Source organism: Amphiura filiformis, chromosome 16 (assembly GCF_039555335.1).
Source record: "Amphiura filiformis chromosome 16, Afil_fr2py, whole genome shotgun sequence".
Lineage (NCBI taxonomy): Eukaryota > Metazoa > Echinodermata > Ophiuroidea > Amphilepidida > Amphiuridae > Amphiura > Amphiura filiformis.
In genome coordinates, this window is record NC_092643.1 from 56,175,865 (window position 1) to 56,203,642 (window position 27,778).

Genomic DNA, 27,778 nt, shown 5'->3' on the forward strand with positions numbered 1-27,778 from the left:
AAGTCTAGAAATTGTATCCAAAAATCTTCAAAAAGGCTCAAAAATGGGTTTTAAAGTTAATAGGCATTGTTAATCTGCATGAAGCCGTTTTGCTGCATATTCAGTAGGCCTATGCAAAAAGACCATAATTGTTACTACTGACACAGGGGGGGGGGTGTTGTACTTCACACTCATTAATAAGTGCTTTCCAAAACAAAATGGCAAGACAGATAATCTAGAAAAGAAATTAAACTTGGTTCAAAGACGTGCTTAAATTGTTGTCTGTCACTAGTTTTAGTGAGTTTTGTGCAAACTCTCGCATATTGGAGGAAAAGTCGAAATATGCGATTTTCCGCGTTTCGGCACTGATCTTTAAAACAACATTTCTCTTGAACGAAATGTCGCAGAGACATGAAATTTTCGGTGTTGAGCTACAAATTTTCTCTAATTTAATTCATAAGTGACAAATGTGGATTTTGAGAACTTTTAAATCCTTGTAACGGCCGGCGCTATGAACGCGTTCTTTTTACATTCTTCGCGTAAAATAAGAAATGCGCGTCATGAAATGTGTTCTATTTCAATCATGATGATAAACAAGGATTACGAAAAGTCACCCTGATGAATTATTATTGGGAAAAATGCTTTATTGGCCGAGCAGGCGCCTGCAAAGTCTAGAAATTGTATCCAAAAATCTTCAAAAAAGGCTCAAAAATGGGTTTTAAAGTTAATAGGCATTGTTAATCTGCATGAAGCCGTTTTGCTGCATATTCAGTAGGCCTATGCAAAAAGACCATAATTGTTACTACTGAAAAGGGGGGGGGGTGTTTGTACTTCACACTCATTAACAAGTGCTTTCCAAAACAAAATGGCAAGTCAGATAATCTAGAAAAGAAATTAAACTTGGTTCAAAGACGTGCTTAAATTGTTGTCTGTCACTAGTTTTAGTGAGCTTTGTGCAAACTCTCGCATATTGGAGGAAAAGTCGAAATACGCGATTTTCCGCGTTTCGGCACTGATCTTTAAAACAACATTTCTCTTGAACGAAATGTCGCAGAGACATGAAATTTTCGGTGTTGAGCTACAAATTTTCTCTAATTTAATTCATAAGTGACAAATGTGGATTTTGAGAACTTTTAAATCCTTGTAACGGCCGGCGCTATGAACGCGTTTTTTTTACTTTCTTCGCGTAAAATAAGAAATGCGCGTCATGAAATGTGTTCTATTTCAATCATGATGATAAACAAGGATTACGAAAAGTCACCCTGATGAATTATTATTGGGAAAAATGCTTTATTAGCCGAGCAGGCGCCTGCAAAGTCTAGAAATTGTATCCAAAATCTTCAAAAGGCTCAAAATGGGTTTTAAAGTTAATAGGCATTGTTAATCTGCATGAAGCCGTTTTGCTGCATATTCAGTAGGCCTATGCAAAAAAGACCATAATTGTTACTACTGAAAAAGGGGGGGGGGTGTTTGTACTTCACACTCATTAACAAGTGCTTTCCAAAACAAAATGGCAAGACAGATAATCTAGAAAAGAAATTAAACTTGGTTCAAAGACGTGCTTAAATTGTTGTCTGTCACTAGTTTTAGTGAGTTTTGTGCAAACTCTCGCATATTGGAGGAAAAGTCGAAATATGCGATTTTCCGCGTTTCGGCACTGATCTTTAAAACAACATTTCTCTTGAACGAAATGTCGCAGAGACATGAAATTTTCGGTGTTGAGCTACAAATTTTCTCTAATTTAATTCATAAGTGACAAATGTGGATTTTGAGAACTTTTAAATCCTTATAAGGGGGCGCAACACTAAATCACTACGCATTTTATGTAAGAACGAAATTCGGCTAATATAGTCCATAGTGAGTATGAGATTGTAGCGACCATATCTACCGACATGTTCACTTTAAATCACTCAATATCAGCTCATATGAATTCGACAAGTGTCTTCAATGATAACATGCAGAAAAAAACGGACATTTTATCTCAAAAGCAATTCTCTGTGGCGGATGAAGACAACTTCCGATTTTGAAATGTGAGTGGTGAATTTAGTATATTTTTAGGCCATATTTTTGCACCGCGAAATAGCGAAAAAAAGTCAACGGTCATCGATATATGCCGACAAGAGTTTTGGAATCTACAGAAACAGAGCTTTAATTTGTTACCAAATTTATTTTGTCAAGTATTGCAGGGACGCCAGGAATGGCGCTCGAAGTAGGCTAAAATCACACGTTATCCTATGGGACGCTTATTTAGTGTTGCGCCCCCTTATACTGTCTCCACTGGAGTGAGTGCCGCTATAGCCTGCTGCGCGCTGTAGTCCATACAGGACCAACGCAATATAAAATTAGAGTTTTGGTCAAATTTTGAGTTCAAAGCGCACGGCCAATTTTCAAAGCGCACGCTAACGACTATCATATCTGTTCAACACGTATTTTCAAGTGTATGAGACCACATCTGGTTTCTTAGTAAAAAATCATTTACGGGAGATATTCATCATTTTCTAACCCAGTATCCGAAGATTTTCGTCTGATATCAAAATCGTGCATAGCAATTCACGTGTATCGATCCCGTGTATTCATTTTAATGTCTCTGCTGCACCAAATAATTATTAGCCAGGCGATGTCGGTGTGCAGTATTCCACGCGACACAGAAAAGAACACTTAATTAAAGTGGGCCTAAGACTTTTTTTTGGAAGATTTGTTAGTTACCGCAGCTGATTAAGGGACTGTCATTTTCTTCGGAAGGGGGGGGGGGTCATGAAAATACTGGGAGGGGGGATCAATGGGTCATAGAATTTTTAGACCAAAAATAGGGGGAGTTATCGAATTATTAAGGGCTGGTGACTCAAAATTTCCGTGTGCTGTGCGCGCAATCGAATGCTAAATTTATGTGCGCCTTAGTTCTAGCAAAGAATAATTTTTCTTGAGTCGTGTGTAGGCGGAAAGGGGGGGGGGTCATACAAATTTTTCAACTCGAGATAGGGGAAGTCATAAAAAAATTGACTCCGGTCACCGACATATTCAAAACCTCCCCCCTTCCGAAGAAAATGACATCCCTCTAATAGAAGTGGTGGGTGTACACAGCCAATAGGCTATTCCAGTTGAAATCCATACACCCCAGCGAGCAGTACTAATGGACGATATTATACTTAATCTCTCACAGAAGGGGTGTAAATTTCAACTGAAGTCACCCATTCTTGTAATCCCATTTGAAATTCACACTCCTTGTGATGTCTTCCATATGGGGTGTATGGACTTCAAGTGGAATAGGCCAATCCGGCGGGGCTTATGGAGGACACTTTCGACTAGATTTCAAAGGGATAGGTCTCTTTAATGAGCCTACATACAGTCAACCAGTGGCGTAGTGTCAAAGGGGCAGGTGATCACGACAGTATTTTATTGTTCTATGGGAAATTCTTATCGGAGGATAAACGAAAGTTTTTTGAAAAGATGACGTTATTATGTTGTCACATTCCTTATTATTCTATGTATTGTAATGTAGCACGGCTGCTCAGAAATTGGTGAGTGACATTTAGGTAATTCAAGGTGTTTAGAGCTGTTGAGTATAAATGCCTGCCTATTATTCGATTCTTTCTGAACTCAATGTATACATGCAGGCAAGGACAAACCCCAGGTTGAGAAGATCCGATCCTGGACGCCTTCATTAGAGATCAAAAGAATCAAGCATGAACGAGAGGTGATTATACCTGCTAAAGAGAAGGAAACACCAGCATCATTTGAAGCTGTAGCTAAGGCTGTTTGCAAAGCCATCCGTAAAGATGGAAAGACGATACACAGACCACCCAGACCAAAGTAAGTTCCTTTTTTGTGACAAGTTGCCTGAATTATCAGTGTGCAGGGTCTTGCCCAAAGGTTCACTACTCCTATAAGGTTCACTGGTTCACATGCTCTGACAATCAAGTCCAAAGACTTGTAATAAGTCTTATTCATTTTAAGTGTTATTCATGTTTTGAAAGGCATGTTTCATTCTTATAGAAGTAACACACGAGAGTGAAAATTAGAGCAAAATTTCGGCATAGATTTTGAATGCTTAGTTAGACTTGTTCCAAGTCTGTGATTTTTGTGACTCGATTGTCAGACAAAATGCCAAAAATGCATGTTTTTGGCTCTTTTTTCAAGAAATTAGTAAAATAGTGAACTTTTTCTTTTATCTCCAGTTCAGAATGAATGATTAGTAGTGAGCTACGTTTCATTTGGCAGAACTTGATAATATTTTTTAGTTAATGTTTAGGATTGGGTGTTTATGGTCAGGTTATAGGGTTTAGGGTTAGGGTACGTTTTAGGGTGGGGATGGTGCCGGGGTATGGTAGGCCCTAATCATTTTAATACTTATTGCATTCATAATCTGTATTGTTTCCCCCACACAATAATATTTGACAGTACCAGTTTATTTTTCCTTTTTTCCTCAGAACATTCCAAGAAGTTTTACGTGATACCAGTCATATGGAATTTTTCAAGCGCTTCATGATTCGAGAGAAATCCGAGACACCGCTACTGTTCTGGCAAGCTGTAGAAAATATGAGAACGACATGTCGCGACGCAAAGTCACGCCAATCAAAGACCCTCATGATCATCAGGAAATACTTCTGCAAGGCTACAGATTTTGGTAAGATTGGAACAGATTCCCAGGGGAGGGGGTGGGGAGCCCGGTGGGAGCACACCTGAATTTGAAAGTGATGTACCTGTGCCTACCGCAATACACCACTAGGGTCCAATTGGTGTAAGATACTTTTCGAAAAAAAAAGGGGGGGGGCATTCAGTGTGGGCTCAAAAACATGGGGGTCATTCAGTGTGGGCTCGCTAAAATTTGACTGACAGTGAAAAATAACTGAAAATTTGCAATTTTGAAGCTAAAATTCCCTCAAAAGTGTTAAATTTGTTCAAAATTGGCAAAATAATTGCAGATTTGGTGTAGGCCCTAAACTTAAAAAAAAAAGGTGGTGGGTGTAAAGCTGATGAAAAAAGAATTTCAATGTAAATTTTTTTTATGGAAATTGTACATTATTGCTTTAAAAGGTGGTGCATTACAATGTGATGCGGATATTGTCCTGGATATACCAAACATGGAGAAAGTCACACCGCAGATGATCCTATCAGCGCAGGCATGTGTAGCAAGAAGCATGGAGGAAAGATGGTGAGTTTTGTCATAATCTTAGAATTAACTCTTGGGCCTCATATGTCTGATTGGTAAATTGTTGATCCAAATAAAAGTATACGAAATGGAAAACACTAGATGAATCCATCTGTAAAGTCAAATTTGGGCAAAAAGGGTATTTTGGAGAAAATCCCAAATGAAATGTTACCCAAATATTTTTCGACAACATAGCAAAAACAAATCTTCAGCCAAACTATTTTTTTTTACTAATTTTCAAAAACTAGATATAAATTTGTAGGAAACATTTTTTGAATTTTGACAAACTTTGAGAAATATTCCCCACAGATGGTTGAAGAATGCTCCATTTTGTAAACTAACATACAAACAAAAAAACAAAACAAAAAATGGCATGATTTTCACCCAGGTTTCAACCATTTTTGGTGAGTTGGTCAAAAATATAAAAAGACATTTCTTAAGTTGTTATATCTAGTTCAAAATTAATTTTAAAAAAAGACTGAAGATTTATTTTGTTATGTTGTCCAAAAAGTTAAAAACATTTTTGTTGTTGTTATTTTCAACAAAACTGAGTATTTGTGCAAATTGATGTCACAAGTATTTGCCATAGCAGTTATGAGCCCAAACGTTTCCATAACTTCAGGGTTACGACTTTGTTTGTACTTGTACACTTTTAAATTCAAAGAGAAGGCTCAGGGAACAAGTAGCATAAAATTCACACTCCCTGTGTCGATGATTAAGGTCAAGTCTTCCTTTCATCTGGAATACAAATTGATTTTCCTACTCGTGGTGATGCCACACTTGATTTAATTCTCACTAACCATGCACTTAAATCTCGGTATAATAAACCCGTTCCAATGTCACCCTTAGGGTTTAGTGATCATGTTTGTGTTTTGTGGAAATCCAAGTTTCAGGCCAAAACAAAAAACACTTTTAAGATCAACAAGTCACGCCCTTTGAAGAAATCTGGCATAAGTGCTTTTGGTCAGTGGGTTCAGGATCAAGATTGGCATGAGGTTCTTGAGTGTTGTGACACACAAAATAAAGCAGATGTGTTCTATTCAATGCTAGATATCGCCATTGATTCCTGTTTTCCTGTTAAGAAAACAAAAATGCACAATAATGATAAACCGTGGCTTACAACACATATTAAAAAGCTTATTCAGGAGCGTCAAGTTGCATTTGCAAATAAAGACCAGCAACAGTGGCGCAAACTTAGAAATTTAGTGAAACGTGAAATTGAAAAAGCTAAACTTCACTACCATGCCACCAGAATTAGGAACTTACAAACAACAGAACCTAGGAAATGGCATCAACAAATTAGAACTGTTACAAACTCTAGTAAACCTGATCTCAAGATAAACATCCAGGGTATTGAGGACAAAGATTTGAAAGGCATTGCCAATGCTATTAATTCCAAGTTCGCTCATGTGTCTGATTGTTTAGATCCTCTTGACTGTAGCAGGTTACCATCTTATCTTCCTGCTGAAGAGCCAGTTCCTCAGTTATACCCATGGGAAGTTTATGCTGAGTTAAGCAAACTTAAATCTGCCAAATCTTGTGGCCCTGATCAAGTTCCGCCCAAACTGGCCAAAGAGTTTGCATACGAGTTAAGTGTGCCTCTTACCGATATTTTGAATACTTCATATCGTGAGGGTTATGTTCCCGAGCAGTGGAAGAAGGCAATTGTCATCCCTATTCCTAAACAGTACCCACCAAGTATTGACAAGTTGAGACCTGTTTCGCTCACATCAATTTTTGCCAAAACAGCTGAAGGTTTCATTACTGATTGGGTTCTAAATGATATTCAAAATGCTATTGACATCCGCCAATATGGTAATGTAAAAGGAGTGTCAACTTCTCATTATTTAGTTTCTCTTGTTCATTATCTTTTCCAGGGAGCGGAGAGGAGTCGCAATATAGGGATAGTGGTACTTACGGATTTCTCGAAAGCGTTCGACCTTGTCGACCACACGCTTCTTATTGGTAAGATCGTCGATATGGGAGTCCGTGGGTCCATTGTTCCTTGGATTTGCGATTTCCTCCGCAACCGTCAACAGTGTGTCAGATACAACAGTGTACTTTCAGATTATTCAACTCTTCATGGTGGTGTACCCCAGGGTACAAAATTTGGCCCAATTGGGTTTCAAATTCTTATAAATGAAGCTGCCCAAGAAGCTGGTAGTCGCTGTTGGAAATATGTTGATGACTTGACATTTGCTGAGAATTTTTCCGGTGGTTGTGCTAGTTCACTTCAGGGTGATCTTGATCAGTTCTCAGAGTGGGCTAGTGACAGCCACCTGAAATTGAATCCCAGCAAGTGTCAAGCCATGCAAATTGCTTTTTCTAATCCATTGCCACCGCATCGCGACTTAAGAATTGGTACAGAACCACTATCATACGTCACCGAAGCCAAAGTTCTTGGTTTGTGGCTACAGAACAACCTTAAATGGAATGTCCAGATGGACGCGATGTTAAAGAAGGGTAGTTCTCGGTTGTTCAAGCTAGGAACCTTGAAACGCTTTGGTTTCTCCACTCAAGAGCTTGGTGTCGTATATAGTGGATATGTCAGGCCAGTTCTTGAGTACGCTGATGTGGTGTGGCATTTTTTTTGCTTAAATATTTAATTCTGATTGTTTTATATGTGTATTTTTTTTTTTGTAATTTATTGTATGTAATTTGGCCCACGGGCCACGAATTTGCAATAAAATAATATCAATCAATCAATCAATCAATCAAAATAGCCCATTTATCAAGGAGAGAGAAAGAGTGTGAGAGAAGGGGAGGGAGAGTGAGAAAGAGAAGAGCGAGAGGGGAAAGCGAGAGGTGAAGAAGCAACCCTCTTACTAAAATCCTTGGAATTTTCTATCATTGTGTTACTTACAGGTTTGCCATATACCAAAGTACATTCCCTGAAGATTCGCCTACACCATCAGTGATAAAGGCTACAGAATCATCAAGTAGACCAAAAATATTACCAGAAGAGAAAAATGTAAGAATATCTCATTTATTAACAGCATTCAGCAAATAATTCGTCTATTGCCAAAATTATTCTGTAAATTTACTCTTGATATCATTCAGTAAAATTTGATATGTTGCTAACTACCAATGATAGCATTCTGTAAATTTGCTGCCAACTGCTGATAGCATTCTGTAAACTTTGCTGTCTACTGCTGATAGCATTCTGTAAATTTGCTTTCTACTGCTGATAGCATTCTGTAAATTTGCTGTCTACTGCTGATAGCATTCTGTAAATTTGCTGCCTACTGCTGATAGCATTCTGTAAATTTGCTGTCTACTGCTGATGGCATTCTGTAAATTTGCTGTCTACTGCTGATAGCATTCTGTAAATTTGCTGCCTACTGCTGATAGCATTCTGTAAATTTGCTGTCTACTGCTGATGGCATTATGTAAATTTGCTGTCTACTGCTGATAGCATTCTGTAAATTTGCTGCCTACTGCTGATAGCATTCTGTAAATTTGCTGTCTACTGCTGATAGCATTCTGTAAATTTGCTGCCTACTGCTGATAGCATTCTGTAAACTTTGCTGTCTACTGCTGATAGCATTCTGTAAATTTGCTGTCTACTGCTGATAGCATTCTGTAAATTTGCTGTCTACTGCTGATAGCATTCTGTAAATTTGCTATCTACTGCTGATAGCATTATGTAAGTTTGCTATCTTCTGCTGATAACATTCTGTAAAAGGTGCAGAATGTTATAAGCAGTAGACAGCAAATTAACAAAAATGCTATCAGCAGTAGATGGCATGTTTACATAATGCTATCAGCAGTAGATGGCAAATTTACAGAATGCCATCAGCAGTAGATATCAACTTTACATAATGCTATCAGCAGTAGACAGCAAATTTACAGAATGCTATAAGCAGCAGATAGAAAATTTACAGAATGCCATCAGCAGTAGATATCAACTTTACAGAATGCTATCAGCAGTAGACAGCAAATTTACAGAATGCTATCAGCAGTAGGCAGCAAACTTACAGAATGCTATAAGCAGCAGATAGCAAATTTACAGAATGCTATCAGCAGTAGATATCAACTTTACAGAATGCTATCACCAGTAGACAGCAAATTTACAGAATGCTATCAGCAGTAGACAGCAAATTTACAGAATGCTATAAGCAGCAGATAGCAAATTTACAGAATGCCATCAGCAGTAGACAGCAAATTTACAGAATGCTATAAGCAGTAAACAGCAAATTTACAGAATGCTATCAGCAGTAGATAGCAAATTTACAGAACGCTATCAGCAGTATACAGCAAATTTACAGAATGCTATCAGTAGTAGACAGCAAATTTACAGAATGCTATCAGCAGTAGACAGCAAATTTACAGAATGCTATCAGCAGCAGATAGCAAATTTACAGAATGCTATCAGCAGTAGATATCAACTTTACAGAATGCTATCAGCAGTAGAAAGCAAATTTACAGAATGCTATCAGCAGTAGACAGAATATTTACAGAATGCTATCAGCAGTAGACAGCAAATTAATAGAATGCTATCAGCAGTAGATAGCAAAATTTACAGAATGCTATCAGCAGTACATATTGCAAATATAATGACTTTTTTTTCTCATTGGTGCGTCAGTAGAACTTACCACAGTCTATGCATGCAAGAGTCAAATTACACGCACAGTGAGTGGAAAGTGACCAAGCACACATGCAACGCACACTGGAATACCAAAGTCGATCTAATTCAGAAATTTAACGTTTGCTACTCCTAAATGATGATTGATAATCAAAGTTCTGTGTTATTCCCAAAGCTAACATCTTATATCTGTAAATACAAACCGAACCAGGTCAATACCCTATTTCTTTGCCAAGTTCTGACCTTGTAAAGAGTGAAAAATGAGTAAAATTATGACTTTTGACTCCTTCCTCCATAGAAAGTATTTCACACATGTGGTGTTTAAATCCAAATTTGCTACTCCTGAACTTTGGAGTATTTTTATCTAGCTAAAAGTACTGAATGTAAACATAACAAATTATCATTTATCGAGCAAACCAGATTGTTACCTCAAGATTTAAGAAAGATACGACAGTTTTGGCACAGTATGAACGCATTTTGGAGTGTCTGGTACTGTGCTAAGTAGGCGCTGGAAAAGTCTAAGAGGCAAATGAGAAGGTATTTGCAATATGACAGCAAATTTACAGAATGCTATCAGCAGTAGACAGAAATTTACAAAATGTTATATCAGCAGTAAATAACAAATTTACAGAATGCTATCAGCAGTAGATAGCAAAATTTACAGAATGCTATCAGCAGTAGATAGCAAATTTACAGAATGCTATATGCAGTAGACAGCAAATTTACAGAATGCTATCAGCAGTAGGCAGCAAATTTACAGAATGCTATCAGCAGCAGATAGCAAATTTACAGAATGCTATCAGCAGTAGACAGCAAATTTACAGAATGCTATCAGTAGTAGACAGCAAATTTACAGAACTAGCGTGATACCCGCGCTTCGCGCAGGTCCCCGCTAGATGAGTAAATAGGAGCGTTCACTATAACAGGAAGAAATACTGAACAGGTAGAATAATTGAATCATTATTTTCTAAATCTGTTCTTTCTTACATTTCCCTTTTAGCATCTTTTTTTTTTTTTTTGCTGCTTGTGATTTCCCGCTTCCATGTTTTTTTACTTAATTCTGTTCTCATTATTTTAGCTTCTTTTTTCTTACAATTCCTGATTAGTTTCTTTCCGTCTTTGTTTCATTCCCGTTTCATTTAGTTACTTTAACATGTTGGCCTAATTACTCGTACCTTTTGTCCCCATTTTAATTTAATCTTTCTTTATAGTACCGCTTCATGTTGTTTATACAACACACATCTTTTCCCGTATTTATTATGTCCTCTCATAGCGTGTCTGCGGACGTGTTCACCCGGTATCCCGTGACCCGTCCATGTACCTTTTTATCCTTTATTTTTCCTTCTTTCCGTATTATCATGTGTCCACTGGTCTCTGGCTCGCAAGTCGTGTGGCTCTGCGCCCGTTCTGCGTGCATTTGCGCAATGCGCGTTACGCCGCTGGGCGCCGACGCTGCTGCCGACCAGCTGCAGTGACGCGTAGGCTGGTAACCGATTTTCATAACAAAAACCCGTTTTACCCATATTTTCACTGTTTTTGCAGCCAATTCTTGATCATTTTCAACCAAATTTTAGCATAACCGTCTCGGTAAGTTCCTCGATCTCCCGTATGAATTTAGCGACATTTGGATCGAAACTAACGGAGCCTTTATACACTATACATACATAGATAGATAGATAGATACAACATTCCCCTATTTATAGTAAGATGCTATCAGCAGTAGACAGCAAATTTACAGAATGCTATCAGCAGTAGATAGCAAAATTTACAGAATGCTATCAGCAGTAGACAGCAAATTTACAGAATGCTATCAGCAATAGACAGAAATTTACAAAATGTTATATCAGCAGTAAATAACAAATTTACAGAATGCTATCAGCAGTAGATAGCAAAATTTACAGAATGCTATCAGCAGTAGATAGCAAATTTACAGAATGCTATCAGCAGTAGACAGCAAATTTACAGAATGCTATCAGCAGTAGGCAGCAAATTTACAGAATGCTATCAGCAGCAGATAGCAAATTTACAGAATGCTATCAGAAGTAGACAGCAAATTTACAGAATGATATCAGCAATAGTTATCAAATTTACAAAATGTTATATCAGCAGTAGAAAGCAAATTTACAGAATGCTATCAGCAGTAGAAAGCAAATTTACAGAATGCTATCAGCAGTAGACAGCAAATTTACAGAATGCTATCAGCAGTAGACAGCAAATTTACAGAATGCTATCAGCAGTAGACAGCAAATTTACAGAATGCTATCAGCAGTAGACAGCAAATTTACAGAATGCTATCAGCAGTAGACAGCAAATTTACAGAATGCTATCAGTGGTAGATAGCAAAATTTACAGAATGCTATCAGCAGTAGACAGCAAATTTACAGAATGCTATCAGCAGTAGACAGAAATTTACAAAATGTTATATCAGCAGTAAATAAGCAAATTTACAGAATGCTATCAGCAGTAGGCCTATACAGCAAATTTACAGAATGCTATATGCAGTATACAGCAAATTTACAGAATGCTATCAGCAGTAGGCAGCAAATTTACAGAATGCTATCAGCAGTAGACAGCAAATTTACAGAATGATATCAGCAATAGTTATCAAATTTACAAAATGTTATATCAGCAGTAGAAAGCAAATTTACAGAATGCTATCAGCAGTAGAAAGCAAATTTACAGAATGCTATCAGCAGTAGATAGCAAATTTACAGAATGCTATATGCAGTAGACAGCAAATTTACAGAATGCTATCAGCAGTAGGCAGCAAATTTACAGAATGCTATCAGCAGCAGATAGCAAATTTACAGAATGCTATCAGCAGTAGACAGCAAATTTACAGAATGCTATCAGTAGTAGACAGCAAATTTACAGAACTAGCGTGATACCCGCGCTCAGCAGCGGAGTCCCCGCTAGATGAGTAAATAGGAGCGTTCACTATAACAGGAAGAAATACTGAACAGGTAGAATAATTGAATCATTATTTTCTAAATCTGGTCTTTCTTACATTTCCCTATTAGCATCTTTTTTTTCTTTGCTGCTTGTGATTTCCCGTTTCCATGTTTTTTACTTAATTCTGTTCTCATTATTTTAGCTTCTTTTTTCTTACAATTCCTGATTAGTTTCTTTCCGTCTTTGTTTCATTCCCGTTTCATTTAGTTACTTTAACATGTTGGCCTAATTACTCGTACCTTTTTGTCCCCATTTTAATTTAATTTTTCTTTATAGTACCGCTTCATGTTGTTTATACAACACACATCTTTTCCCGTATTTATTATGTCCTCTCATAAGCGTTCTGCGGACGTGTTCACCGGTATCCCGTGACCCGTCCATGTACCTTTTTATCCTTTATTTTTCCTTCTTTCCGTATTATCATGTGTCCACTGGTCTCTGGCTCGCAAGTCGTGTGGCTCTGCGCCGCGTTCTGCGTGCATTTGCAATGCAATGTGCATTACGCGCACGCTTGGCGCCGACGCCGCTGCCGACCAGCTGCAGTGACGCGTAGGCTGGTAACCGATTTTCATAACAAAACCCGTTTTACCCATATTTTCACTGTTTTTGCAGCCAATTCTTGATCATTTTCAACCAAATTTTCGCATAACCGTCTCGGTAAGTTCCTCGATCTCCCGTATGAATTTAGCGACATTTGGATCGAAACTAACGGAGCCTTTATACACTATACATACATAGATAGATAGATAGATACAACATTCCCCTATTTATAGTAAGATGCTATCAGCAGTAGACAGCAAATTTACAGAATGCTATCAGCAGTAGATAGCAAAATTTACAGAATGCTATCAGCAGTAGACAGCAAATTTACAGAATGCTATCAGCAATAGACAGAAATTTACAAAATGTTATATCAGCAGTAAATAACAAATTTACAGAATGCTATCAGCAGTAGATAGCAAAATTTACAGAATGCTATCAGCAGTAGATAGCAAATTTACAGAATGCTATCAGCAGTAGACAGCAAATTTACAGAATGCTATCAGCAGTAGGCAGCAAATTTACAGAATGCTATCAGCAGCAGATAGCAAATTTACAGAATGCTATCAGCAGTAGACAGCAAATTTACAGAATGATATCAGCAATAGTTATCAAATTTACAAAATGTTATATCAGCAGTAGAAAGCAAATTTACAGAATGCTATCAGCAGTAGAAAGCAAATTTACAGAATGCTATCAGCAGTAGACAGCAAATTTACAGAATGCTATCAGCAGTAGACAGCAAATTTACAGAATGCTATCAGCAGTAGACAGCAAATTTACAGAATGCTATCAGCAGTAGACAGCAAATTTACAGAATGCTATCAGCAGTAGACAGCAAATTTACAGAATGCTATCAGTGGTAGATAGCAAAATTTACAGAATGCTATCAGCAGTAGACAGCAAATTTACAGAATGCTATCAGCAGTAGACAGAAATTTACAAAATGTTATATCAGCAGTAAATAACAAATTTACAGAATGCTATCAGCAGTAGGCCTATACAGCAAATTTACAGAATGCTATATGCAGTATACAGCAAATTTACAGAATGCTATCAGCAGTAGGCAGCAAATTTACAGAATGCTATCAGCAGTAGACAGCAAATTTACAGAATGATATCAGCAATAGTTATCAAATTTACAAAATGTTATATCAGCAGTAGAAAGCAAATTTACAGAATGCTATCAGCAGTAGAAAGCAAATTTACAGAATGCTATCAGCAGTAGACAGCAAATTTACAGAATGCTATCAGCAGTAGACAGCAAATTTACAGAATGCTATCAGCAGTAGACAGCAAATTTACTGAATGCTATCAGCAGTAGATAGCAAAATTTAAATGCTATCAGCAGTAGACAGCAAATTTACAGAATGCTATCAGCAGTAGACAAAAATTTACAAATTGTTATATCAGCAGTAAATAACAAATTTACAGAATGCTATCAGCAGTATACAGCAAATTTACAGAATGCTATATGCAGTAGACAGCAAATTTACAGAATGCTATCAGCAGTAGGCAGCAAATTTACAGAATGATATCAGCAGCAGATAGCAAATTTACAGAATGCTATCAGCAGTAGACAGCAAATTTACAGAATGATATCAGCAATAGTTATCAAATTTACAAAATGTTATATCAGCAGTAAATAACAAATTTACAGAATGCTATCAGCAGTAGACAGCAAAGTTACAAAATGCTATCAGCAGTAGACAGCAAATTTACAGAATGATATCAGCCCATTTGCGATCGTAACCAGTGAAAAAAATAAAGTTCTGTATGCTTTCTTGGTCAAAAGAGCCCAAAATTTGGGGAAAGGTTTAATTTAGGTAAAAAAGGCCCACCTTTTCAAAACCTGGCCCCAAATAAATCCTGGCTATGCCCCTGGTTCTGAGCTGTAAAATCGGTGAATTAATAAATATCCACTATGCAATAGATAGCTACTGTTCAATTGTCTAATCGTATTTTGATAATTTGTCATTTTCCAACACAGAAAGCTCTTTGGGCCATGTTTATTCACAATGTCATCAGCTTTCGTCGAGGTCTTATGAATCATATCACGCTGGGATTTTTCAAAGAATACTTGGGGCTAGAAGTGAAAAGAGAAATAGAAAGTGAGTATAGGGCTATTCTATTTAAATTCCACACTACCCCTGTGGAAGATTTTGGAAATAGGGACCACAGGGGAGCATGAATTTCAAATGGAATTAGCACATTAGGCAGCTCCATTTGATTTCCATACGCCCTCCGAGAAATATTCAACCTGAATCTTCCACAAAAGGAGGATAAGGAGTTAGTTAATGTGCTAATTCCATTTGAAATTCATATACCCCTGTGGAAGATTTTCCCATATGAGTATTGGGTTTGGCGTTACAAGTCACAAGTAGAAAAAGTGATTCCTCCTGGGAATCAAACCCAGGACCTCTGGTTTACGAGACCTGTCCCTTAACCCTCAGCCACGGGAGCTATTCCAGTTGAAATCCATACACCCCATTTGGTAGACTGTTAGACAAGACAAGACCTTGATGATTGATCTTCCACACAGAGAGTGTGAATTTCAAATGGGGTTACCTGAATGGATGAATTTGAAACTTACACTCCCTGTATGGGAGATTTGGCCTAAAAATTGCTGAAAAGTTGCTGACCACTACACTACAGCCCCACATCATAAACCATTAAACAACAATTCGGGGGCTTTGCTGCTTAGAAGTGCACACCTTAAACATTCCACCTTCACAGCCAGGATCAGCTCCACAAGTTTCGTACAGGTTACAATGAGACAATTAACAATAAGTTCCTTGTCCAAGGGAATATCAACCTAATTCAATTTTCCATGAGTGCATACTAAACCACCACAAGGGTTCAAACCCACAACCTCTCACACCATAATCGAACGCCTTATTGATTGAACTCAACTGAACTGAAGTTTTGTAAATGTTCATTCTTTTTTAGAGCAAAAGCAAACAGGTACACAAAGCAGGAGAATGATCACCAATAAGGTTATCATTGTAGATAGACTTGGTAATGATCTGGGATTCTGGGCTGAAGTTGAGAGGTAAGACATTCCCATCCCCAAAACACCAGCTGGTATTTTCCTTATCCGTACAGTAGAGATGTGATCAGTGGCGGCACTACGGGGTGGGGGGGCATTTTCCCCAAAATAATTTTCTTGGCTAAACCCCCAAAATTACGTAAATTTCCACTTTTTGCAAACAATTTTGCTCAAAATTTGTTGATTCCCCCCCCCCCCCTGAAATTCACTTTCCCCCCAATGCCCCCCCCCTGAATTGTTTTTGAATGCTAAAGCAATATTGTACTTTGTAGCATTTCCATAAAAAATAAGATTTGTATTTCCTTTGACAGTTACTTTTTTAGGCAATGACTGAAGTTGAAAACTTCACTTTGCATTTTAGTGTTTGGAATAGCTACATGTCTAAAGGAAAAACAGTGGCATAGCTAGGGGGCAAAGGGGGACAGCTTCCTCCACTGTGAGACGTCTTGCCCCTGTCTTGATATTTAAGATTTGTATGCCTTTTTTTGTACTTTTGAGCTATTTTGACAGTTTTTGTCAAATTTTGCCCCACTTAAATGTTGTTTTGCTCCTCACCCCCTTTCGAAAAAGTCCTGGCTGCTATGCCACTGAGGAAACAAACATGTTACCTTTTTAATTGTATAATATTTTCAAATTTGGTTAATGGCGTGGTGGCCTGAGCTTTCGATCATATCAGGATCTTTATCAAAGGCCAAGAATACTAATAGTACTTTGTGATGTGATGAGTGTGCAGTCCAAACCAAACAGCAACCAGGACCTTGTCTAATACCCTAAATCTTTATCACACAGCCTCTTGCTGAATTCATCTGTTCGGTAAATCACATATAAAGCCTTTATGTTTAGATCCCTGATGTCACCACCTGATGCCACACAGATGTTCAGATGTTTGTTTAACGAACAACATTACTGCGCATTTCAATGCTGTGAAGTGTGCAGTAACGATGTATGCATCAGCGTGACGACATCAGCGGTCTGAACGCAAAGGCTTACAGGGTTTACCAAAAGGTGAATTGCTATCAGGCAAAATGCCCCCAGTAAAAACCCAAAATTACAAAAAGTTCCACTTTTGCAGCAATTTTTTACAAAATTTGTTGATTTTGCCCCCGCCTGAAATTCACTTTCCCCCATGCCCCCCTCCCCGAAAAATATCCTGGCACCATCACTGATTGCTATGTTGCATTGTTTGAAGGTTTAAGGATCTAGCAGACAGTGCAGCAGCTGCAGCAGCAGCAGGGACCTACACACTGGAAGATGAAGAATATGTACAGCTGAAGGCAAGGGCTATCATTGATTGTTATATAGACTCACAAGTACCACCAAAATTACAGGTAGGCTGAAATTGTTATCATTTATTAATATGGGAGTCCAAGGCAAGGTGCAGGGGACATCAAGTGTGTTGATGTCAAGGAAATAGGTTGGTGTATGTTGAGATTTGATTCATTGCATTTATCTGGCGATCAATTTCTGTTATTTCACTGCTACTTGACCATAGAACTGACCACAGAATAGTTCAAGGCTGCAATACCAGTGGCATAGTCAGGTGGGCAAGAGGCAGCTTCCCTCACTGTGAGAAGTCTTGTTCTCGCTTGGGATGTTGATCGTCTTGATATTTAAGATTTTTAGGCTTTTTTTTGTACTTTTTGTCAAAGTGTCTCCCATTGAAAGCTTTCCCCATCCCCCTTCTCTGAAAAAGTCCTGGCTACGCCAATGTTCAATCACCAACTGTTATCTGTTAACAGTTTATCTTACCCACCTGCAAAATTACAGCATAGTTATCTGCCACTGGTGTGATAGTGTACCCCTGTAATTTGAATTGAGTTGTAAAATATCTTTAGATGATTTGTTTAAATCCTGAAGCTCTTTTGGAAATTTCTAAAAGGACTTCCATTTTGTATGTGAAAACTGGGAAATATGTAACTTAGGCGAATTGTGACATGGTTTGTGGCATGAGATTATAATAATGTTCATGAATGTTCTTCACTTAAAATTTTTCCCAGATTAACATTCCCCAAGAATTGGCTGATGACATACTGGACACAGCACAGAATGGCTTGATAGAACGAGGCCTCTTCCATGATGCTGCTGTAGCTACATTTTCTGTACTATTGTACTGTTGGAAAAAGTAAGAAGACATTTGCTTTGCTTGCATATTTAGGGACTGTGCAATTATTATGAGTGGGGGTAAACTTTAAAAGGTGCCCCATGTACCAAAAATCGCTTCCCCCCTCTCCGATAGCCAAAAATGGCTTGCCCGCCCTTTTGGCTGACCAAAAATTCTTGTCCCTCTAATTTTAACCCCGGGATCATAATTTGCAATAATTACAAGTTCAGAACGAGAACCGCTCCCATCTGAAAACCCAGCGACGTAGCAAGAGCCTTGGGGGTCCATGGAGCAGTGTGGGGCCCTTTTAACATCTCCTTTATCAGCCCTATTTCATTTTTGCCTTTGCTTGGGTCAATGGACTTGGTCCACCCTGTCCACCCGCTTCCTACGCCCCTGCAAAAACTGATGCCCTAATGGGCAGAGCGGTCACTGCGGATGTGTGTTGTTTTATGGAAGGACATAGCTGGGGTGATTTGTTTATCAAAAGGGACTACAAAGCCAGGGCAGTAGCAAGCGGGGTGGCCAAGAGGCCAATTTTGTCTCCCTTACGAAAATGGCACGCAGTTTTTGAACGCATGCAGCACGCGTGCCGCACCGCATGCAGTGGGTAGCGTGCGGATGCGTGGAACGAGGCACGCATGAAGGGAGCGTGCAGATGCTTGCTGCATGCATGCAGCAAAAATGCGTGCAGGTCATGAGCGTGCGCAGTTTGCATGCAGCATGCAAATCCATTAGCGTGCACTGCATGCGTGCAGCACGTGCTGGCCAAAATATGCGAGACAAAATCAAAAATAGTTGCTAACAGTGTATACTGGCCTTAAGTGTTACATTATCTGGCTATCTATTTTACAATGAACTAAAATTGCCCAGCTTAATTTTATACAAGTCACTTATCTATTTTACCTACCTGATTTTGAACCAGGGACCTTCTGCATGGGAGTCTGATGCTTTACCATTTGAGCTATTGGGGTGTACACATTTGATGAAGTGTTTTAAGTTTATATAAGCAATATTTTGATGACTAAACTGGCCAAAGTGCATCATTTTATGAATATTGATCAAATTTACTGTAAATATTGATAACATTCACTATAAAAATGTTGAATTTTGATTTTTTGATTTTTTTTGCAGTGCCAACTGTTGATTCATGAATGACATACCAACATTGGCCCAATGTTGCAATGCCAACTATCGAAAAAGGAATGGCATTCCAACATTGGGCCAATGATGCAATGCCTACTATCGAAACATGAATGGAATTCCAACATCGCCCAATGTTGCAATGTCAACTTTCGAAACAAGATGAATGACATTCCAACATCGGCCCAATGTAGCAATGCCAACTATCGAAACAGGAATGGCATTCCAACATTGGCCCAGTGTTTCAGTGCCAACTATCGAAACAGGAATGTCATTCCAACATCGGCCCAATGTTTCATGCCAAATATCGAAACAGGAATGGCATTCCAACATTGGCCCAGTGTTTCAATGCCAACTATCGAAACAGGAATGGCATTCCAACATCGGCCCAATGTTACAATGCCAACTATCGAAACAGGAATGGCATTCCAACATCGGCCCAATGTTACAATGCCAACTATCGAAACAGGAATGGCATTCCAACATCGGCCCAATGTTACAATGCCAACTATCGAAACAGGAATGGCATTCCAACATCGGCCCAATGTTACAATGCCAACTATCGAAACAGGAATGGCATTCCAACATCGGCCCAATGTTACAATGCCAACTATCGAAACAGGAATGGCATTCCAACATCGGCCCAATGTTACAATGCCAACTATCGAAACAGGAATGGCATTCCAACATCGGCCCAATGTTACAATGCCAACTATCGAAACAGGAATGGCATTCCAACATCGGCCCAATGTTACAATGCCAACTATCGAAACAGGAATGGCATTCCAACATCGGCCCAATGTTACAATGCCAACTATCGAAACAGGAATGGCATTCCAACATCGGCCCAATGTTACAATGCCAACTATCGAAACAGGAATGGCATTCCAACATGGGCCCAATGTTACAATGCCAACTATCGAAACAGGAATGGCATTCCAACATCGCCCAATGTTACAATGCCAACTATCGAAACAGGAATGGCATTCCAACATCGGCCCAATGTTACAATGCCAACTATCGAAACAGGAATGGCATTCCAACATTGGCCCAATGTTACAATGCCAACTATCGAAACAGGAATGGCATTCCAACATTGGCCCAATGTTACAATGCCAACTATCGAAACAGGAATGGCATTCCAACATCGGCCCAATGTTACAATGCCAACTATCGAAACAGGAATGGCATTCCAACATCGGCCCAATGTTACAATGCCAACTATCGAAACAGGAATGGCATTCCAACATTGGCCCAATGTTACAATGCCAACTATTGAAACAGGAATGGCATTCCAACATCGGCCCAATGTTACAATGCCAACTATCGAAACAGGAATGGCATTCCAACATCGCCCAATGTTACAATGCCAACAATCGAAACAGGAATGGCATTCCAACAGCGGCCCAATGTTACAATGCCAACTATCGAAACAGGAATGGCATTCCAACATCGCCCAATGTTACAATGCCAACTATCGAAACAGGAATGGCATTCCAACATCGCCCAATGTTACAATGCCAACTATCGAAACAGGAATGGCATTCCAACATCGCCCAATGTTACAATGCCAACTATCGAAACAGGAATGGCATTCCAACATCGGCCCAATGTTACAATGCCAACTATCGAAACAGGAATGGCATTCCAACATCGGCCCAATGTTACAATGCCAACTATCGAAACAGGAATGGCATTCCAACATCGGCCCAATGTTACAATGCCAACTATCGAAACAGGAATGGCATTCCAACATCGGCCCAATGTTACAATGCCAACTATCGAAACAGGAATGGCATTCCAACATCGGCCCAATGTTACAATGCCAACTATCGAAACAGGAATGGCATTCCAACATCGGCCCAATGTTACAATGCCAACTATCGAAACAGGAATGGCATTCCAACATCGGCCCAATGTTACAATGCCAACTATCGAAACAGGAATGGCATTCCAACATCGGCCCAATGTTACAATGCCAACTATCGAAACAGGAATGGCATTCCAACATCGGCCCAATGTTACAATGCCAACTATCGAAACAGGAATGGCATTCCAACATCGGCCCAATGTTACAATGCCAACTATCGAAACAGGAATGGCATTCCAACATCGGCCCAATGTTACAATGCCAACTATCGAAACAGGAATGGCATTCCAACATTGGCCCATTTCAATGCCAACTATCGAAACAGAAATGGCATATACCAACATTGGCCCAAAGTTGAAATGCCAACTATATCGAAACAGGATATTGCTTGCTCTCCCCTCTAGACCTGCCAAAATTTGCTTGCCCCCTCCCCCCTCCCCTCTTGGTCTGACAAAAAATCTTGGTCTGAAGGTTAAATACTTTATAGAAAATTTTGGTCTGAAGGCTAACTTATTTATTCATTGTAAACATTTAAATATTTTCACTACTAGGTCATTGCCAAATTGTGACTTGAAGTTGTGTAAAGGTGAATTAGTACAAGTAGTCATTGAAAATCCTGCATGCATGCAGCATTTTACCTTTGCTGCTTCTGGAAACTCTGTATGCGTGCAGCATTCTAACTTTGTGATCTGAAAATCCTGCATGCGTGCAGCAATATGCGTGCTGCATGCAAGATGCGTGCAAGATGCGCACAATTTGTGTGCAGTCCTACAGTCCGCACACAAGTGTAGTCTGCACATAATTTGCGTGCAGATTGGTAGTCTGCACGCAAGTTCTGCAAGCAAATTGTGTGCGCGGTGGATATTTGCGTGCAATGCCCGCATGCACACAGCTGGTTCGCACGCATGAACACGCTACCAGCAGACCTTGCATGCATGCTGCACACATCTGCATCGTGTGCTGCACACTGCCAAGACGCGTGCTGCATGCTGTCGCACACATTTTTTATTGCTTGCATTTTCGTAAGGGTATACCCCACTTTTTGAGAAATTGTTATGTGCAAAGCAGTCTACACAAATATTAAATGTAGTTGAAATGTGAAGAGATTTTACCTTGATCATATACACACATGCTGCTAATCATCTGGTACATTGTATCTCATCCCCATATCCGCAGGTTTTGTCGAGAGAGATTTGCACCTCCTTCAGCTAAGTCACCAAGGACAACATCTGCCAAAGTTAAGAGACGGAAGAAAAGGAAGAAAGCGCCCTCTACACCACTTGTGTGCGGTGTCAAGATTAAGACTATCACTGGAGATCATGGTCAGTCCTTTTCACATTTGTTACATCCATATCAAAAGGATGTACTTGTCAGCTGCTACATGTGTCTCTTTTTACCTAATAGCTGGGAATTAATATCAGACTCATCTCAAGTAGAGGCCACTTCAAATCATCACCAAGCACAGATCATCTGTGCACCAAGTCACATAGTATTGGACAGAGAACATTCCTAAACCATGTCACTTGGGGATGATTTGAAGTGACTTTCACTTGAGATGAGTCTGGTATTTATTCCAAATTGTTGTGTAAAAAGAGACACATGCAGCAGCTAACAAGTGCACCCTTTTTATATGGATGTTTTATGTTACCAAATGGACTATTCCAGATAAAATACATACACCCCCTATTGAAGACATGATCTTAATCTCCCACTCAGGGGGTGTAGAATTCACCCATTCAGGTAACCCCATTTGAAATTCACACTCCTGTGTGGAAGATTAAAACCATATTATAACATTTGCTGAGGAGGACGCCCTCACTGATTTTTAAAATTCATTTTTACACGATTATATTGTACTTTATTAAACCAATACACCCTGCAAAACGGTGTTTTATTATTACGATGGAATTATTAGTCGAACGCATACACGATGTTCATAACACACAGTACGTTACACGGCGTATGGGACGGTGATCTACACAACAAAGGGTCGTACCATAACATGACCGAAGGAGTGGTACGTATTGGCGACATATGCGCTGGTAGTAAATTCCAATTTTCTTTGCTTTGCCATAGTTGTTCGGCTCAAAAATAAAAGGGTATATATCTGACAGTAAAAACTAACATTTTATGGCAAAGAAATGCTAATCTATTTTGTATGAAAATGTTATAATATGGCTTTAAGGTCATGTCTTCAACAGGGGGCACAGTGTCAACGCCCTGTATTATAAATATTTTTTTCATATCCGCTCCATACTCCGTTGGTGATCAATATTCTGTTGTTGACACAGATAAAGAAAGTTTACATGTGCATTGTGATATACACGTGCACGATCGAATATTCTATACAAGCAGCTGGATGGGCTAAATGTGTTCTTTTATATAATTGTAATTCTCAAAATTAAATATATCATAATTTTTACTTTGGATTTCAAAATCTTTACTTCTAAAATGCAGTAAAAGATATCCACAGCAAGCTGCAAGGCCCCGCTAATTAGTGTATTGCTTTTCGAGTGAGTGTACTGGAAACAAAACCCTGGTTTTACCTGAAAACAAATCGATTTTTCTTGTAATAGAAACATCATATGGGGTACTAGAGCATGCACAAATCGTAATAATGTGTAGAATATAGAAACTCTGTGGTATCTCATATGATAGTCATGGTATGCTTAGCCTGAGTCGCTCGGCCTATCTCGAACAAAATCGCGATGCGTAGCTGTTGAAAAACGAGAGGATTCGCTGTACTATCACGGCAATTTTTGACACAAAGACATAGGGATGATGACGATGTGGGGGTGTATAGATTTCAACTGGAATAGCCCAATGAAAGTAGAAAATAAAGATTTGTGAACTTGAGTTTAGTCAGAATAGCGATCCTAGAACAGAGATAATGATCAACATGATCAAAAGCTTTTGGTCCATCCACCCTGTAATAACTTTCGTTCACCTTTTCAAAGTGATTTTGTCTCTGTATTGGTAAACTTTGATACAATGTGTGTGTATGTTTGTTTTCTGCATGAGTGGCCTCTTTTTATATTTTGTCAACACTGCTGTCATCACAGTGAATCTTTTTACCCCATTGATTTGGTGAAAGAGATGACAGGAATTTGCTTGATAAAATCGAAACCACCCCTTCCGGTCAATATTGTTAACTCTGACAATGCATAAGCAGTGGCATAGGTAGTGGGCAAGGATGGAGGGCATGTACCATGGATGCATCTTAGGGGGTGCCAGATCAATTCTGCGCCCCCTCTAAGCAATGAAAGTCAAAATTTTCTTGTGCTTAGCATTTCAACATAAATGCTGAAAGACTGTTTTAAGACCGAAATTCAACTTGATTATACCCAAATTACTGGTATTTATGAAATTGTTTCATTCTGTATCCCTTCCCTTGGGTGCTACATCCCCAAGCTACACCACAGCAGGCGGCATAGGACACGCAACACGTGACGTACGAGGCTGGCGAAGATACAGGTCTGACAGCCGCATTCAAAATACACGGTTAACAGTTATAAATTGAAAATCAACATACTTACAGTGTGGTACATTGTCGTACCCCAACGGTTTTAGAGTAAGATAATTTTGCTTTGACACCACATAACAAATTTAGAATTATACGAGTGGATATTCATACGTAGTGGTAGATAAAATGATTAAAGAGTTTAACTTCAACACTACACTATTTTTCGTTCCAGGTGAGCGAAAAATAGTGTAGTGTTGAAGTTAAACTCTTTAATCAAATTTAGAATTGTTTGAAGATTTCATGATTATGTGTTAATCCAATGGCGACGTCAAAATTGGTGATATCGCTTCCACCACTGCCTGCACCACAGTGCATGAGATGACATGTCACCTGAAATTGAAAATAAACCAAGTAACTTTTTTCTAAACATCTTTTGTCTTCAAACAGTCGATGATCTTCCCAAGATGCATTTCACCCTCCAACATGGCATCCAACTTGTTCTACCACCCAAACCACCACGCTCCCCCCAAGAAACACAGCGAGAATATATCAAGCGTGTCATGCGGCAACTGTATCCGGGCGTCGCTGATGTCTTCCGTCACGGGAGGAGAAACTCTTTCAACTGTACCATCAACTGACAGCCCAGCATGGTCCTCAGGGGGTACAGATGTTGTTAAATCAGAGGAGATTTAGTGAGTTAAAACCAATGGGACCACTGCCATTCGCAAGATATTTTAATCCTAATCCTCAGTTACATTGACAGAATTTGAGTTATAATAGTGAATACTATATGTTATCAACAGTTGATGTAATATGTCGACCTATTGTAAAATCAAGTACAAACTCTTAACAATTAATTTTGTTAACAATTGAAGATGACAAATAAATTAATTTGAGTTTGTTCAACACCAATACAATGTGTACATTCTTATAAGTTTTGTGGGAAAAAGTTCCGAGTTTTTGATATGGTTGAAAAGACTAGTTTGTGAATGTTGTCATTGAATAATGTTAAAAAGACTATTTAAATTAAAAATCACATAACATTCTTATTCAATGGGTGCGTCTTGTAAAGAATTCACGTAATTTGATTGGTTTTCGGTGTATAATATCTCACAATAGTTGATAGTGATATTAGTCAGGGCGCGACCGCCACGCAAACGGCGGCACGCTTGTTGCTCCTCAATGATCGCGCGATAATGCGTTTGCGTAACACGTGCGAGAACTAAGAACGCGATTCGGCTGACTTAGATGTTCGTGATGGTTTCGTTCATTTAAAACAACGGGGTGTCCTCACAAAAGTAACTTTATTTTTTTCTGAAAAAAGGCAGTTTTTCTCCCAAAAATTACATTAAAACTGAATAAGAATGAGAATAAATGATATGATTTTGTCTTTTGCCTATCCAATATCGTGTCATAATGGATGGACTGGCCAATATTTTTATCGTAGTGGATACCGGCTGCGCCGGCATCCACTACTCAAAATATTGGCCAGCCCATCCATTATGATACGATGATATTGATAGGCAAAAGACAAAATCCTATCATTTATTCTCTAAATATATTTTTCGTGGGGGAGCAACTTTCAAGGGGGAAAATTTTACGAAAATGGTCAAATAATGAGCTTAAAAGTACAGGGTGTCCCAAAAGTCTCGATACCTTTTTAAACCATTGTATCTTTAAGAAGAAATAGTATACAGAAAATATGAAAACATATTTAGAAAGAGGACATTTGGGCAATTTTTTAGTACCAAACTTGCTAATATTTGCATGTTGTAGTATGAAGATACGAGCAAATGTTTATCATATTGGAAAATCGTTCTTTCAACCGGAGAAACAAAAACACTCAATTAAATGCAAACGAATTGTCAAATTAACACATCTTCTGCATTTGCTCACAATCCTAACAAAGTGACTTGGTAAAGTAATTTTCCTTATCTCAAGGATTTAATAATGTTTTGATTGAGTTGATACCCCTATCATTACTGAATTGTCACATTGAACCTCCCCTTTACATGCTTAGTCAGAAGACATGCATGAATATAAGCGATATGCAAAATGGTTAATGAGAACAAATCACCAGGAACATTGTCAAATTGAAACACTATTCCCAACAACTTCACGTTATTTTTATTTTGTTCTTCCGTAGTTTGGACTTTTTTTTGTTTTGCAAGTAGTCTATTCGAATATGTTCAAGATGTCCATCATATAAATTCGCACACTCGCGCATTCTGACGGTGAAGTACTGAATGACGCTTCTGCAAGTGTCTCTTTCAAGTTTTCTTATCTCACTCTTTATGTTTTCCTTCAAGTCTGGTATGCTGCGAGGTTTTGTGCTATACACTGGTTTTTGAGATAACCCCACAGAAAAAATCAGGTTGACTTAAATCCGAGAATGAGGTGGCCAAGTTTGATCAGTTTTGAGGAACATGATCTTCTCATGGAAACGATTTTCAAGCCATTGGAGAGTCACTTTGGCTGTGTGTGGAGTCGCACCGTCCTGTTGAAACCATTGTTTTGCTCTGCTACCCCCCCCTCCCCATTCAAGCACATTCAAGCGGTTTGTATTTGCACAGTGCTGACATTTTGTATGCACGAATAAGTGATAAATGGCGTTGTATCAACATGACTTCCAATATTCAACAACCAATTCACATTCGTTGGTTTTATGCGAAACGAAATCGGTCAAACTTACTCAAAAGAAGTTTAACGAACATTATCAACTCACTGGACATGCTCGAGCACCATCAAAATGCTGCATAAAAACATTGTCAACAAATTCTTTAAGACATGATCAGTACGTGATTCAGTGCGCTATGGACGTGGGAAGACAAGGCGATACACGAAACATTGATAAAGTAAGATGTGCTGTATCAGCAAGCCCAAGAAGATCTGTGAATGTTCAGAAAAGGAATGACTGCTGTATGGTACTACGCGTACATTCATCTAA

The 27,778-nt window shown here is 38.8% G+C and overlaps 1 protein-coding gene across 1 annotated transcript in view; it reads left to right on the forward strand.

Moving 5' to 3' along the window:
* The window catches only part of LOC140172751 (uncharacterized), a 71,120-nt gene extending 45,532 nt beyond the window's left edge, over window positions 1–25,588 (forward strand). The window contains exons 10-19 of the mRNA XM_072195882.1: window positions 3,594–3,789; window positions 4,407–4,603; window positions 5,014–5,131; window positions 7,994–8,099; window positions 15,196–15,316; window positions 16,155–16,257; window positions 17,444–17,582; window positions 18,252–18,376; window positions 22,545–22,690; window positions 25,279–25,588. Coding sequence (XP_072051983.1) covers window positions 3,594–3,789; window positions 4,407–4,603; window positions 5,014–5,131; window positions 7,994–8,099; window positions 15,196–15,316; window positions 16,155–16,257; window positions 17,444–17,582; window positions 18,252–18,376; window positions 22,545–22,690; window positions 25,279–25,469 — 1,442 coding nt within the window. The 3' untranslated portion in view covers window positions 25,470–25,588. The remainder of the gene's footprint in view (window positions 1–3,593; window positions 3,790–4,406; window positions 4,604–5,013; window positions 5,132–7,993; window positions 8,100–15,195; window positions 15,317–16,154; window positions 16,258–17,443; window positions 17,583–18,251; window positions 18,377–22,544; window positions 22,691–25,278) is intronic.
* Window positions 25,589–27,778: the final 2,190 nt, after the last annotated feature.